General features: G+C 41.9%; 2 protein-coding genes and 1 pseudogene across 3 annotated transcripts; 1 reads left to right on the top strand and 2 right to left on the bottom strand.

Moving 5' to 3' along the window:
* The first annotated feature begins 1706 nt into the window (after positions 1-1706).
* On the top strand, positions 1707-10605 carry LOC120026874. The gene is made up of 9 exons (XM_038971600.1): positions 1707-1820; positions 3488-3690; positions 4761-4936; positions 6285-6374; positions 6462-6636; positions 6828-7040; positions 7145-7523; positions 9642-9790; positions 9974-10605. Exons 1-9 carry the CDS (start codon positions 1793-1795, stop codon positions 10133-10135), a joined length of 1575 nt encoding a protein of 524 aa, XP_038827528.1. The 5' UTR covers positions 1707-1792; the 3' UTR covers positions 10136-10605.
* Positions 10473-14637, bottom strand: LOC120026875 (translocon-associated protein subunit beta). 2 transcript variants are annotated; one of them, XM_038971603.1, is made up of 6 exons: positions 14513-14637; positions 13313-13470; positions 12998-13096; positions 12564-12672; positions 11875-11952; positions 10473-11172 (listed from the first exon to the last, which is right to left on the bottom strand). In XM_038971603.1, exons 2-6 carry the CDS (start codon positions 13468-13470, stop codon positions 11062-11064), a joined length of 555 nt encoding a protein of 184 aa, XP_038827531.1. In that variant the 5' UTR covers positions 14513-14637; the 3' UTR covers positions 10473-11061. The 2 variants fall into 2 exon arrangements, with proteins under 2 accessions (XP_038827531.1, XP_038827529.1); XM_038971601.1 differs by having other exon boundaries at positions 14490-14517.
* LOC120027548 lies at positions 11446-11575 on the bottom strand (annotated as a pseudogene).
* Positions 14638-16004: the final 1367 nt, after the last annotated feature.

The following is a 16004-nucleotide window of genomic DNA, read 5'->3' as shown; positions in this document are numbered from 1 at the left end:
TTACTGAGGGGTGTCTTCCGTCTGGCCACTCTACCATAAAGGCCTGATTGGTGGAGTGTTGCAGAGATGGTCGTCCCTCTGGTAGGTTCTCCCATCACCACAGAGGAACTCTGGAGCTCTGTCAGAGTGACCATCTTGGTTACCTCCCAAAACCAAGACCCTTCTCCCAACAATTGCTCAGTTTGGCCGGGTGGCCAGCTCTAGGAAGAGTCTTGGTGCTTCCAAACTTCGTCCATTTAAGAATGATGGACTGTGTTCTTGGGGAGGTTCAATGCTGCAATGCTGTTTTTGTTACCCTTTCCCAGATCTGTGCCTCGACACAATCCTGTCTTGAAACTCTACGGACAATTCCTTCAACCTCATGGCTTCGTTTTTTCTCTGACATGCACTGTCAACTGTGGGACCTTATGTAGAAAGGTGTGTACCTTTCCAAATCATGTCCAATCAATTGAATATACCACAGGTGGACTCGAATTAAGTTGTAGAAACATCTCAAGGATGATCAATGGAAACAGGATGCACCTGAGCTCATTTTCGAGGCTCATAGCTGAATACTTATGTAAATATGGTATTTCTGTTTTAAATCTTTAATACATTTGCTTCCTGTGGTGTGGCTATACTCACTTCTTCATTGAAATTTGATAATCGACATTCATGAATTGATGATGATGATGATGATGATTAATAATGACGATGATGATAAGCAGTTGGCCTATGACCGTTTGTAACAAGATGTCATGTTTTTATTATGGCACGTGTGCCATACTGTCACCAAAACATTATTGTGGGATGCGTTTGGTTCTTGCGCCACTCTGTGGAAGTAAAATTGAACTGTTTTTTATAAGTAGCTTAGGCCTACTGTAGTTCTTTCTTCATCCTTTCACGTTCTTTCACATTGGAATAACCACAAGTCTTTGGCCTAATATCCAGATAAATACTAATTATAAAAAAGGAATGGAATACACCTGATTAATAAATGTAGTAAATTATTATTTTGTATTTTTTCATACAGTAATATACAGTAAGCAGACCTACATTGATGGAACAGAACAGTTGTGGACATAATATGAGCTCTTAGAAAAACAAACAGCTCTAAATGCTTCATAATTAGTAAGTAAGTCACATGACAAGTTGAGACAATCACAGCTGTGACTCACTTGGATATTTTTAGGTGAAAGGAAGTGGAGAGAAAGAAGTGACAGAATGCAGTACTGTTACTGAGACAGAGAGAGGGGTGTGTGTGTGTGTGTGTGTGTGTGTGTGTGTGTGTGTGTGTGTGTGTGTGTGTGTGTGTGTGTGTGTGTGTGTGTGTGTGTGTGTGTGTGTGTGTGTGTGTGTGTGTGTGTGTGTGTGTGTGTATGGACTCACCCTGGTCCACACACCAGTTCTCAGTTCTCTAACATGATAAATGCAGAATGTGCATGGGTAAAGTGACGGCCATGAGCAGTTGCTATTTTATTGAAAAAATAATACATGTCAATTGTAGATGCATGCACATATCGCATATGGTATATATTTGCACAACTTAGGACGTCATTATGTAATTAAGAAATTGGTAAAGATTACATTTTCCCTCCCCCACCCACAAAAACGCTTCTTGTTTATCTCTCTATTATGTCTCCTCCCTCTCTACCCCTTCCTCCTTATCACTCTCTCTGTCACTCTCGCTCTCTCTCCCTTTCTTTCTCTCTCGTAGACACAAATAGACAAACTACAGTTGATGTAGAGGAGGAAAGATGTTCAGACATCCGTTTTCACAGCTGTCTTGTGACAACCTATTTTAAACATCAACATGGACTTCGACTACCAGCGCTTAAAAGGTCAGGCTTATACTTTTAACAATTTTATATTCAGTCAGAAGTAGGAACAATGTTTTCATTACTAATTCATTTAAATGTTAGAATAACCTTTGGCAGTGATTACAGTTGTGAGTCTTTCCGGGTAAGTCTCTAAGAGCTTTACACACCTGGATTGTACAACATTTGCACATTATTCTTTTTTAAATTCTTCAAGCTCTGTCAAAATGGTTGTTGATCATTGCGTGACAGCCATTTTCAAATCTTGCAATAGGTTTTCAAGATAATTTAAGTCAAAACTGTAACTAGGCCACTCAGGAACATTCAATGCTGTCTCGGTAAACACCTCCAGTGTATATTTGGCTTTGTGTTTTAGGTTATTGTCCTGATGAAAGGTGAATTTGTCTCCCAGTGTCTGTTGGAAAGGAGACTGAACCTGGTTTTCCTCTAGGATTTTGCCTGTGCTTAGCTCTATATCATTTATTTTTATCCTAAAAAAAACTCCCTAGTCCTTCCCGATGACAAGCATACCCATAACATGATGCATCCACTACCATTCTTGAAAATATGAAGAGTGGTACTCAGTGAATTGGATTTGCACCGAATAATGCTCTGTATTCAGGACATAAAGTTCCTTTCTTTGCACATCTTTTTGGCAATTTTACTTTAGTGTCTTATTGCAAACAGGATGCATATTTTTGAATGTATTCTAAATTTTCAATCTGTCGTTTAGGTTAGTATTGTGAAGTAACTACAATGTTGTTGATCCATCCTCCTATTACAGCCATTAAACTATGTAACTGTTTTAAAGTCACCATTGGCCTCATGGTGAAATCCTTGAGCAGTTTCCTTCCTCTCCAGCAACTGAGTTAGGAAGGACACCTGTATCTTTGTAGTGACTGGGTGTATTGATACACCATCCAAAGTGTCATTAATAATTTTACCATGGTTAAAGGGATATTCAATGTCTACTTTTAAAATTTTTACCCATCTACTAATACTGTAGGTGCCCTTCTTTGCGAGGCATTGGAAAATCTCACTGGTCCTTGTGGTTGAATCTGTGTTTGAAATTCACTGCTTGACACAGGGACCTCACAGATAATTGTATGAGTTGGTTACAGAGATGAGGCAGTCATTCAAAAATCATGTTAAACACTGTTTAGGGACAGGCACTGTAAATTAGCGCAAGCTAACATGTTATGTTATTGCATCTGTCCCTACTCAAATTAATGAAACAATATTATTCATTATTGACAGGCCAGTGACACAAAATCTAAATGTAATCCATTTTAAATTCAGGCTTTAACACAATTTGGAAAAATTCAAGGTGTGTGAATACTTTCTGAAGGCACTTTATATGTATGCTGCTTTTTGGCTAGGATTCACTTTTTTAAAAGAGATGTGAAACTCAATGTCTTCTGGTTATATAAAGGTTAAATAAAAAATATATTGTGTTAGTGGCCGTCACTTGTGATGGTTAATGTTTAGCTATATAAGATTATTTTATGTTGGTTTGTATATGTTGATAATATCAATGGGTCTTACCTGGTTAAATAAAAGTTCAATATAAAAAATATATAAATATATACAGTACATTGTGTTAGTTCAATGTCAAAAAGATGCTTTCTGTAGCCGTCACTTTTGTGATGGTTAATGGTTAGCTTTATAGATTATTTTGTGTTGGTTTGCAGATGTTGAAAGCAGGCGACAGGAGCAAATCAGCTGCCTGCCTATCCAACCCCAAAAGCTTGTACCACACCAGCATTCTGCTCAAGACCCGCCCACCCGGCAGACTCCTCCAATCAAACCCAGGCGGAGCTTAAAGGTCCCCAAAACCCCTCGGAAGGAGGTGGCGGCGTTACCAGCCAAACCAACCAATGGCCAGGAGAATGAGGTAACAGAATTTAAATCTGACATTAGATTTAACTTCAGATCCCAGATCAGCAAATTTGCATGCTTTTCAATAGTGTTTTCTATGCTTGGTAGACATGACACAGACAAGTATCTGTGCATTAATTGACATGTGTATTTCTACTGTGTGTGAATGCTTGTTTCTAATGTCTGTGTCTTTGTAGAGGATTTCCCGTAAGCCTCCAGTCAGATTGTCAGGTCTGAAACCATCAGCCACACTTTACACCCTAAACCACACAGTACAGTTATAGACACACAACTTCCTGTGGCTCTGTTAATAAAAACAGCCATTTCATGAAACGTTAAAACAAAGAGAACTGAAAGTTACTAACTTCAGTGTTGCATGGGTCAGCCCAGTTCAGATTCTGTCTCTAGAGCCTTCTCGAAGATCCTACCGGTTTGATGTGCATAATTGGGAAAGGATAGGTGAAATACTATGATGGGTTTATTTGACCTATGAAGGTTTATACCATACACACTTTGACTTACACACCGTACCGACTGTATAGGCCTGATACAACATAGTAATGTTGTATCAGATGCCGGTGACTGTAGTGTCTTGCTGTTTGTGACAGAGAGCACCAACTGGATGAGCTGCGGGTAAGGCCCAATGTCCAGGATGGGAGGCATGTAGGCCACTTCCATGTAGTTGACTGCATGCTGGAATTAAAAAGGCATGGAATAGCATATCAAGTGTATATCAAGTGTTTAAAATATAACTGTCTTCTCCTGCTGAGGTAACTTCTGTGGGAACGTATTCAAGCTTACGTGTGTGAACAACAGACGTTTTCTCCCTCTCCCACCCCCCTCTCTACCTCTCTCTCTCTTTCCTTTCAGATCTACACGAAGTGGTAGTTGGTAGGGGGTGTTTCTAGACCGGGCGTTGTTCTCTTTCGATCTCCCGTTTCACCTTTTTTGTTTTCTTTTCAATATGGCCTTAAAATCTCCACAATAATGAAAAGATACCAGACAGCTCAACAGAGAAACTATTGAATATGCCTATAAATCTCACAACCCTCCATGTCTATCTCCCTCTATCCCTGCCTATCTCAGACAGTAGTGAAGAGGATGTCTCCTGCTCTGACTCTGGGTGGCCCCGGGCCCCTGAAGCCCTTGTCTCCGTCCCTTCGGGCCCACACCCTGCTGTGGTTCGAGAGGACGCAGCTCCCCCGCCTGCGTCAGCCTGGCCACCCCCTGCCCCGCTGGCTACATGGCTTCGCCACGCGCAGGTTAGACTGTCTGTCTGTCAGACTGCTAGCACACACAGAAACATATACTGGTGTACACATTATCTGCAATAGAAATAAAGAAACATTGCACATCCAGGGAAACAAGTGCATATGCAAGAAGACCACAGACACACATGCACACACGTACACTCAAACACACATAAAATGCATACGCGCACACAAGACCACAGATGACACAACACATATATAGGGATACACATACTCATCTTGACCATTCCCACTTTGAAAGAAGCCTCAGACGGTTCAAATTGGAGGAGAGATTCTCTCAGATGAAATTGTGTCTTGTCCATAAGATTGTCCACAGTATGGTCCCCAGGTACCTATGTAACTACTTTCACTTGGTCAGGGATAACCACAACTATTCCACTAGAAGAAGTGAAACTGACATTGATAAGTATGGTATGGGGAGGGACATTTTTTGTACTCAGCTGCCATTCTTTGGAATAGTCTTCCAAAGAACTTGAAATTCGTAACCTCCATGGTCGGTTTCAAGTTCTTACTGAGAAAATGGCTGAATAGTAGCATGTCACGAAAGTGAGGAGTAGGCCTACAGTACGTGGGTGAGAAGATAATGCCCGTGATAGCATATGGACTGACTTTTGGTGCCTAGTGTGTTGTATATTGTGTAAAAGTGATTGTCTTGTATATATTAGGGATTGATCGTTGTACTGTATATATTAGAGGTAAATGAGACAAGGGTGATATACCTGTCGAGTGTTGTTTATGGCAATGGAACTGTACTATTGACTCATTTTATGACACGAACAGAAATTGTTCTGTCATTGTTTTTAGTCACTGAAGCTGGAGCCCTCTCTTATGTATGTTTAAAAAATTGTCTAATAAATTCAATCAATGAAACAGGTCATATTAATATTCAAACACATTCACACATACATACAATAAGGGGGCGGGGGTTGCTGAGGAAAACATAGCAGAAGGCTATATCGGTCTGCTAATACAGGACTATTAAAGGCTCAGTGCACAACCTTTGTGATAAAAATAATATTTTTTGTTTCTTTAAATAATTTTTTTAATTCAGGGGGTGCTACAGCACCCTCAGCACCCCTACATCCCGCGGCTATGTGTACATACAGTATGCACACGAAATAGAAAATAGTTCAGAAAGACACACGAGTCAAAGCAAAGACACATACGTCCTCTGTTTGTACAGCTTATGCAGTTTGCAGTTTGTTAAAGCTGAATTGTTCTAATTTTTCTTTCTGGTTGTGTGTGTGTGTGTGTGTGTGTGTGTGTGTGTGTGTGTGTGTGTGTGTGTGTGTGTGTGTGTGTGTGCATGCGTGCGTGTGTCTGTTGACTGATTGGATAGGGAGGCAGAGGAGCTTCTGAAGGACAAACAGCAGGGCCGTTTTCTGATCAGGCTCAGTGAGTCAAAGATTGGTTTTGTACTCTCGTACAGGTAAAGTCACGACAAACCACACATACACCATACACACATGCACATACCTAAAGACATCTTTAGATAGACACATCATTTTCCCCCCAGAGGAAAGGATAGATGCCGCCATTTCATCATAGAGGAAGAAGAGGGTGGCAGAGGGGCATGTTACCTCATCGCTGGGGAGGAGAGTCGCCATAGAAGCCTGCAGGAGCTGGTCAGCCACTACACCCAGAATCCCGTGGGGACCTTCAACGAGATTCTCAACACGCCCTGTGACGAGGTGCCGAGTACATATTCCACACCTCATTCCACACCTCCTTCATGAACGAAAGGGAAATAATCATTGGCACAACCTAATTTGCCTATAAACATCTAACAAACACATTTTGTGGCAAACTATCCTTTTTGGTAAACTCAAATGCAACAGTTTGTTTCTCAATCTTTCTGTATCTCTTTTACTCTCTCTCGCAGTTCAGTGAAAGTTTTGAGGGTACAGTTAAACTGGGGTTGCAGGATGAAGGTGGAGAGACAACTGCACCCTCGGCTCCTGACACTGTCCAAGTTCAAGAGATATTGGCTAGCTCAGCCCCTACAGACGACGGGATGCCAGAGTATGCTGTGGTCAGGAAGGTGCTCAAGAAGTCCTGTTCTCTACCAGAAAGCCAATTTAGGGAACTGATGGAGGTGAGGAACTATCCTCACTTTAACATTTGTAAGTTAAACAAACCCACTTAAAAAGTCTACTTTATTAATGGATTTACGGACTACATTACCAATGTTTTTTCCAGGTGACAAATCTGATCGCCCCCACCCCAGATGTGACAAAAACTGGTGTCAGCTGTGTAGGAGCATGTGGGAGGGGTGATGACGACACCGAAGCACTGTACGCCCAGGTCAACAAGCCACCAAGCATGCTTTCCCAGGCAGAGATAACTCCCAAAGTCAATGTGGGCAATCCACCAGGCCAGAGGGGGGTGGCAGCGTCCTCCGTCCTGCTCACGAGCAGTGGCTCCGCAGAGGACCCGAGTTACTGGAAGCTGGAGCCCCTGCACACCTACGAGAAAACCCCTCATCTGGCCCAACACGAAGAAGAAGAGGCAAAGGAACACATCGACTTCTACGCCATGGGGCGTTGGCGGGATGCCGAGAGGAGCGCAGGCGGGCAAGGTGAAAGACAAGACTAGCCACTTATCTTTCAGGGGTGGTATTGTTATTGGCCTGAGCAAGGCACGCCTGATTCGACCTGAAATTACCCATTACACATTTTTCCGTTTAAGTTTTAGCTGCTCCTTAATTTTATGTTTATACAGACCCATTTTTCTCCATGCCTAGAATGAACAATGTACATATACGGTGCCTTCGGGAAGTATTCAGACCCCTTAACTTTTTCCACATTTTGTTACGTTACCACCTTATTCTAAAATAGATTAAATAAATAAAAAATCATCAGCAATCTACACACAAAACCCCATAATGACAAAGTGAAAACAGGTTTTTTGAAAATGTTCCAAATGTATTGAAAATAAAAAACAGTATTGCTGTTGAGACTCGAAATTGAGCTCAGGTGCATCCTGTTTCCATTGATCATCCTTGAGATGTTTCTACAACTTGATAGGAGTCCACCTGTGGTAAATTCAATTGATTGGACATGATTTGGAAAGACACACACCTGTCTATATAAAGGTCCCACAGTTGACAGTGCATGTCAGAGCAAAAACCAAGCCATGACGTCGAAGGAACTGTCCGTAGAGCTCTGAGACAGGATTGTGTCTAGGCACAGATCTGGGGAAGGGTAACAAAAAATGTCTGCAGCATTGACGGTCCCCAAGAACACGGTGGCCTACATCATTCTTAAATGGAAGAAGTTTGGAACCACTAAGACTCTTCCTACAGCTGGCCGCCCGGCCAAACTGAGCAATCGGGGGGAGAAGGGCCTTGGTCAGGGAGGTGACCAAGAACCCGATCTAGAGTTCTAGAGTTCCTCTGTGGAGATGGGAGAACCTACCAGAAGGACAACCATCTCCGCAGCACTCCACCAATCAGGCCTTTATGGTAGTGACCAGAAGGAAGCCACTCCTCAGTAAAAGGAACATAAGTCTGCTTGGAGTTGGCCAAAAGGCACCTAAAGACTCTGACCATGAGACACAAGATTCTCTGGTCTGATGAAACCAAGATTGAACTCTTTGGCCTGAATGCCAAGCGTCGCGTCTGGAGGAAACCTGGCACCATCCCTACGGTCAAGCATGGTGGTGGCAGCATCATGCTGTGGGGATCAAGGCAAATGTCCATTGCTTGTGTTTCTTGGCCCAAGCAAGTCTCTTCTTATTGGTGTCCTTTTATTAATGGTTTCTTTGCAGCCATTTGACCATTATTAAGGCCTGATTCTCCTCTGAACAGTTGATGCTGTCTGTTACTTGAACTCTGAAGCATTCATTTGGGCTGCAATTTCTGAGGCTGGTAACTAAGGAACTTATCCTCTGCAGCAGAGGTAACTCTGGGTCTTTCGATCCTGTGGCGATCCTCATGAGAGCCAGTTTCATCTTAGCGCTTGATGTTTTTTGCAACTGCACTTGAAGAAACTTTCAAAGTTCTTAATTTTCTGTATTGACTGACCTTCATGTCCTAAAGTAATGATGGACTGTCATTTCTCTTTGCTTATTTGAGCTGTTGCCATAATATAGACTTGGTCTTTTACCAAATAGGGCTATCTTCTATATACCCCCTTACCTTGTCACAACACGATTGGCTCAAACGCATTAATGAAAGAAATTTCACAAATTAACTTTTATTAAGGCACACCTGTTAATTGAAATGCATTCCAGGTGACAACCTCATGAAGCTGGTTGAGAGAATGCCGAAAGGGTGCAAAGATGGCAAGGGGTCGCTGTGTTTGAATCTCGAATATAAAATATATTTAGCTTTGTTTTACTTTATTGGTTGCTACACGATTCCTTAAGTTTTTTTCCCAGTTGTGTGCACGATTCTACAATGTAGAAAATAGTACAAAAAGAGAACCCCTTGAATGACTAGGTATTGACTTTTGACTGGTAGTGTATTTCAATGTGATATTTCAGTTTATTAATAAATTAGCAAAAAATGCTAAAACTTTTTGTTGTAATTAAGGGATATTGTGTGTAGATTGACGGGGGAAAAAACGATGTAATACATTTTAGAATAAGGCTGTAACCGAACAATATGTGGAAAAAGTCAAGGGGTCTGAATACTTTCCCGAAGGAACTGTATGACAGTATACATGTATTACAATATATCTGGTCTCATTTGCAGAACCCCAGCATCACCTCTATTCAGAGCTGAACCTAAGGAGAGAGGCCCCTAGTCATGTTCCCCTTCCAGCCAGGACAGCCCCCAACCGGCCTTTACGACCGCCTCGCAGGGCCATTACCTGCCCCCCTCAATCAGACGGAAGTGTGCAGGTACTGGAACAAACATATGGTTGTGCATATCTATTTGTCAAATATAATAAGCTGGTTGTAAATAAATGTTTCAGGCTTTTTCAATAGAGTAAAAAAATAGAAATTGGAATTTACTTTGAAATGTTTAAGAAATATTTCATAAAATATTTGTTTTTTAGGCTCATCTTTTTTTCTCTTTTCTAGCAATGTGGTGATGCCATCTATTCTTCCCCATCCCGACCTGGGGTCTTTCTGCCACCTCGTTCAGAACGACCTTTGACTGATGACCCCGGCACCAGCATATACGAACAGATCCCAGCGAGGCCAACCAGCTCAAAGCCTTCACTGCCTCCACCCAACCCCTGACCACTCTTTACTAAGACCCTATCATACAACTCCTTGTAAACCTTAATGACCACCCTATATCAAACTATAAACCCTAAGCACTCTTCACCCAAGACCCTCTCTGCAATTATCATTTAACAAAGTACTGACAACACCAATATCAAATATATTTGAAATAAGCCTTACCGTACATTTAAAACATATTAAGGTATATTTATTTAACTCAAGGCTTGATCATCCTGAATGTCAAGTCTGTGTGCCAAAAATGCAGCTACAGAAGTTCTGCCCCAATCTACCCTTGAAGAGTACACTTGCGCACTACCCCACAAAAAGATTGAAAGAGAATGGTAAACAAGAATCTCACTTTATAAAACCCAGCTTGTTTATTTCCAAAACATGAAGTTCCAAGCCACCTGGGAAATTACTTTCTGTAGAAATGACCTTGAGGGTTTCAAATTAATTACAAAATAAAAAGGCAGCCATTCTTATCATTCTTGCATTGCGGCTGTAGTGGGACTTTGTGTGTACTGTATGTAATGCATGTGCGTGTATGGAATAGAAAAAACAGCAATGAAACCTCTAGCCCATCATCGACCGCTATAGTCCACAAAGCTCAATCTCCCAATCACAAGGAAGCACATCTTCCCAGATCACTCATTACATGTTCTCGTTTACCCCCAATATGGGTAATTATGCCATTAAAAGAAAAATACAGTCACTCGCCTCCCGATCTACTAATACCCTTTTCACACTACTGAGCAGAGCTGAGATGTACAGCATTAGTCTGGTTACACATCCAGCATGGTTGCTAAAACTATGCTGGAAAGGACAAAGTGACAAGAAAATATCTGAGCCAGCAGTTTGTGTCAGCACAATAGTGTGAAAAGGTACAAGTTATTAAACCTTAACCCCATCCCTAGCTAGTTCCACAGTGGAGAGTAGAGCGTTCAGTTCTTCTTGGCCTTGGGCGAGTCGTATTTCCTCTTGCTGGAGAACCACAAGAGCAGGGGGATGCCAATGGAGGGGAGGGTCATTACACCGAAAGCGGCCCAGTCCAGCTGGAGAGAGAGGGGGGGTGAGGGAAGGAGATGTGATGTCACAGCCAATTCAAGGCTTGGGTCAAATTCAGCAAGAAACCATTTTGAACAGGGAAGTACTTGTCCATTAAAAATAGGGGTAAAAAACCTTGCAAAACCCTACTGAAGTGGGATTCCATTTTAAACAAACAACACATGGAGAATTAAACAAAATTAAACATGGCTGTTTGTAGTCTAGTTTGTTTGAGGTGGCTGGTAACTGGTTGGTGAACAGAGGCCTTGTCATTTATTTTCAAGTGTGCCAGCAATTGAGGATAGGACCTGGAGACGATAACACACTGGTACCGAAGACATAGTACTGGCTTTGTTCTACCTCCATACATTACAAATACTGAGCAACTATATGTATGCCAAGAAATGGAGTCTAGTTCTTTGATGAACATACTACAGCCATATATTTTTGCAAGGATATTTTAGTCTAGGCCTCTGTCCAACAAAGGCTGGTTTCCTGGACTCAGATTGAGACATTCCTCAAGTAAAAAGCACTTCCAATAAAGGTTTGCCATTGAGCATGCATTTAAGACTAGGAATAAGAGTAATCTGGGTCCAGGAAATGAGCCCGAAGGGCATCAAGTTAAAAACTCCAAATATGTGGTATATCACCAAACACTCCTGTAAGAGGTCTATAACAACCATAATGCTTTGAAAGGACAAATTACTTACATAGTGGGGGGAGAAACGCCTGTCAAACTCCCTCTGAGCTAAAATCCCACCCTGTCCAGGGGCACTGGTGTAGCCAACCTGTAGGAAGACAGAAGGGGGTTTAATTTCCTCAAAAGGTCACAAACATTACTACTCTGCATCAGTCTAGTTGAATTGACGAGAGTTTCCAATTATTTGAAATCCATAACAGGATGTGTGCAAGTGCACAATGCATAAAAACAATTGCCAGGAAATATCAACACCAGCCTAATAGGCTATTGATGTTAAGCTACATTCTGCACATTAATGTAGCAGAGAAAAATGTCCAGACTGGAGAGAGCAAAAGAGAACAGAGGAGCTCTTCTCAGGAGTTCAAATACCATTTCAAATACTTCAGCTCTGCTTGATGGAACTACCTATTGCAATGGAATCAATACAAAAGCACAAAAAGTTCAAACCCTGACCACATGCCAAACAAACGCTCAAAGTATCGGAAAGATTTAAAATATAATTTCAACCCAGGTTAGGGCCCGTATTTATAAAGCATTTCAGTATAGGTGTGTTGATCTAGGATCAAGTCCACGCTGTCCATGCAATCTTATTCATTATGATGTAAAAGGGAAAACATTATCCTAGATCAGTATTCCTACTGCTAGAATGCTTTATGAATACAGGCCCTGATCTGCGTAGATGATTCTCCTCTCCCTTACCACAACTTGTCCTCCCTCCTGAGCGAGGTAGCTGACGGAGGCAGAGGTGAAGTTGAAGTATCCGGCCTTCAGGGGGCGCAGTACCACAGTATGAGAGACATTGCTGGCACTGGGCAGGGTTAAGGTATAAACAACTAGAGCAGGGTTGTCAAACTCATTCCATGCAAGGCCTAGTGTCTACAGGTTTTTTATTTCAATTAAGCCCTAGACAACCAGGTGTCGAGAGTTCAGAGTTCCTTACTAATTAATTAATCAATTAAGTATAAGGAAGGAGCGAAAACCCGCAGACACTAGCCCTCCGTGGAATGAGTTTGACAACTGAACTTGAGAAACTGCAATACAACTTCAGAGTATGCTGTGGGCTTCGCTGTAAAAGATTGGTGCTTAGGAGCCGTTGAGCTTTAACATTTTAGGATTGTGGCTTTAAAGGATACGGGGCGATCCTGTCCCATTTCACGTTCAGCATCCCAGAGACGATGCCGAAATCCTCAGGGGGGAAGGAGTCGTCAGACAGCTCAACCTCTAGGGCAGCGCTGTGGAGCGAGTATTCAGAAAGAGTTAAGGCAGATTGTGAAAACTCACTAGGGCAGCGCTGTGGAGCGAGTATTCAGAAAGAGTTAAGGCAGATTGAGAAAACTCACACTCTGGGATAAGGGTACAGAATTGGGAAGCAAACAAAAAAACAGATACATTTTCAGCACACGGACATTCAATGGCTTGTCTTAACACTCAATGTAATTTTTCAATACCTGGTTCCAACGTTGTAGATGTTGTACTGCAGTGTGAGATCACGGCCCTCAACGGCATAACGGTTCAACAGGGACTTGGACGCTAACAGACGAGCCCCCTCCTCTCCTGTCCCCAGACCCAGCAGACCCAGTAGAGCAAACACGTACAGGGCCCTCATCTGCAATAGAGTAGGAAAAGTGGTCAATACAAACTCTCGTGGTATTACAGTGAAAAAGTGGCGTGTGTACTTCAGTTGTTTCAAAGAATCATTGATCCCTGACAAAAATACACAAGTAGCATATTTTTTTATTACCTTTATTTAACTCGGCAAGTCAGTTAAGAACAAATTCTTATTTTAAATGACGGCCTATAAACAGTGGGTTAACTGCCTTGTTCAGGGACAGACTTTTACCTCATCGAATCACCGAGCTGACCTTGCAACCTTCCGGTTACTAGTCCAACGCTCTAACCACTAGGCTACCTGCTGCCTCATATCTGGCTAACGTTATATGCCTAATGTTATATTTCTAAATATTGTAAAACTCATCCACTTTGTATGATAAGATAAAGTGAAGTGCCAACTAGCAATGCTAAGTGAGGATAAAAGGACCAATATTTGATCCATTCGTGTCAAAAAGATTTCAACATAGTATTGGATAATTAAATACAGCCATCTAACGTCAGCTAATGACGTTAAAAATTATAGTCCAATCTACCACAATTTTCTGATAAAAAAAAACAGCCAAAGCATACGTGTACATGGTGTCAACTTTGAACTAGGCGCTATGAGATGTGTTAGCCTGCCTAGTTAGCTACGGTGGCTAACGTTATTGCTAGTTAGATTATCTACACCCAGATGTTAAATTGAAAGAACGTTAGTTAGCTAACTAGCTGCCATTTTCTTGAATGGATTACAAAAACCACGTTCAATAAAGCGTTAGCCACAATTTGACAAAATTAACACTACGAGATGCCAGTTAGCAGCTAGATAGCAAAAAAAATCTGCAGGCTTACGTGTACGTGTACTTGGCTAACTAACGTTAACTGGGTCGACGACTTGCAGTCAAGAATGTAGCCAACTTGCAAATTGTATATTTACAAATAATACGTAAATCTTTGACAATGTATTAAAAAGCGTGAATTCCTTTCAGTCTGTTTTATATTATAACAGGGTAAAACACATAAAACGATACAAACCATAATAGATAAAGCAGTCTCACCTTCCTGTCGTTTCCTGTCAAATCAGCAAAGAAAGTCAACACGCATGCTCAAAATATTTCAGCCCTCGTTTGGAGTGACGTTGTCAGTGACGTCTTTCCGGTTTACGTGCTGCTGTGCGGTTTGTTGTTGACGTTACTTTGTTACCTGCCAATGTTACACTTTTTCCCTCGCTCAACTTTTTTCATTCAACTTTTTCACCCCGGACGCTTTATCTGGACATAGTTCTACAGGACCTCCACCAGTCGAAGCTAAGCAGGGCTTTCTATAGAGCTTAATTTTTATGGAATGGTCTGTCTGCCTGTCCATGTGAGTGAGAGACGCAGACTCGGTCTCGACCTTTAACGTAAACTCACCCCATTCCGTACAAATGTGCGCAACCGCAACATTCAAACGAGACAACAAAGAAAACTAATTGGACTGTAGCGACTGTGTTGACTTCAAAATCGGGGGTGTGAACTACGTTTCTATTCAAGCGTTGATCGACATGGTAATGGCTCTATAATATTGGAGAAAAGTTTAAAAAACGGACCCTCCGTGTCATGTCGTAAAGTACAGCACGCATAAAGCAACTATTTCTGTCTTACAATCTCTCTCCACCAGGTGTAACACTTCTCTCATCCTTTAAAAACAAGAAATGGACAGTGACGGGGTAAGGGGGCACACCTAGTCATTTTTTGCGTCATCATTCTCAAAGCAGCTGTTTACTTCTAAGATCACTTTAGCACCGCCCTAAAAACCCGATTCAAATTCGACACAAACCTTCAAATAGGTATGTAATGACACATTATATAAACTCTTTATAGTGTTTTATTTACATTTAAGAGGCGAAAAGGTGATAAGTTGGACAGATCGAGTGAAAAAAAGCAATTTCCCCACACAACATCTCTCTTCTCACTATCACGCATTAGTTTCGCTTCCCCACCCGCCATTTTTAAAAAGACCCGACGGGGCTCATTGCCTGCTTGAATTATGCAGAAACGGGCAGCGTTTAGGTCATGTAATTGATAATGTTGGAAAGGGGAGAAATTGTGCTTTACAATGGTATTGACATTACAGTTGATCTGGAATTATTACGTTTTTGGGGCGCTAAAATAAGGGCAATTGTACGGACCAAGGCGATGTACGAGTTTACGTGAGTTTACGTTAAGTCTTTATTGAAGACGCATCTCTTCAATAGGTCCTATGATTGAGTGTAGTCTGGCCCAGGGTTGTGAACGGAAGGCACTGGAACTACGAACCGCCCTTGCTGTCTCTGCCTGGCCCGGTTCCCCTTTCTCCGCTGGGATTCTCTGCCTCTAACCCTATTACGGGGGCTGAGTCACTGGCTTACTAGTGCCCTTCCATGCCGTCCCAAGGAGCAGTGTTGCCAACTCCTCAGTAAGGAAAGTAGCTATTGGCTGTCCTAAAAGTAGCTAAATGATGTCATCGCCTAATTTACATAATTGGCCATGTGCATGTAATTGTGATGGACGCTGTAGGAGAGAGAAATAA

The sequence above is a fragment of the Salvelinus namaycush genome, chromosome 32 (genome assembly GCF_016432855.1).
Source record: "Salvelinus namaycush isolate Seneca chromosome 32, SaNama_1.0, whole genome shotgun sequence".
Lineage (NCBI taxonomy): Eukaryota > Metazoa > Chordata > Actinopteri > Salmoniformes > Salmonidae > Salvelinus > Salvelinus namaycush.
Note: the sequence above shows the minus strand (reverse complement) of the source record. Positions and strands in the feature narration are given on the sequence as shown.

Bases quoted from the DNA above. Each gene is read 5' to 3' on its own strand.
- LOC120026874 (XM_038971600.1), top strand. From the start codon at position 1,793: ATGGACTTCGACTACCAGCGCTTAAAAG. The intron at 7,041-7,144 runs GTGAGGAACTAT...TGTTTTTTCCAG, and splicing joins AATTTAGGGAACTGATGGAG to GTGACAAATCTGATCGCCCC. The intron at 9,791-9,973 runs GTACTGGAACAA...TCTCTTTTCTAG, and splicing joins AATCAGACGGAAGTGTGCAG to CAATGTGGTGATGCCATCTA.
- LOC120026875 (XM_038971601.1), bottom strand. The intron at 13,097-13,312 runs GTATTGAAAAAT...CTCGCTCCACAG, and splicing joins ATCTACAACGTTGGAACCAG to CGCTGCCCTAGAGGTTGAGC. The intron at 12,673-12,997 runs GTATCCTTTAAA...AACCCTGCCCAG, and splicing joins AAATGGGACAGGATCGCCCC to TGCCAGCAATGTCTCTCATA.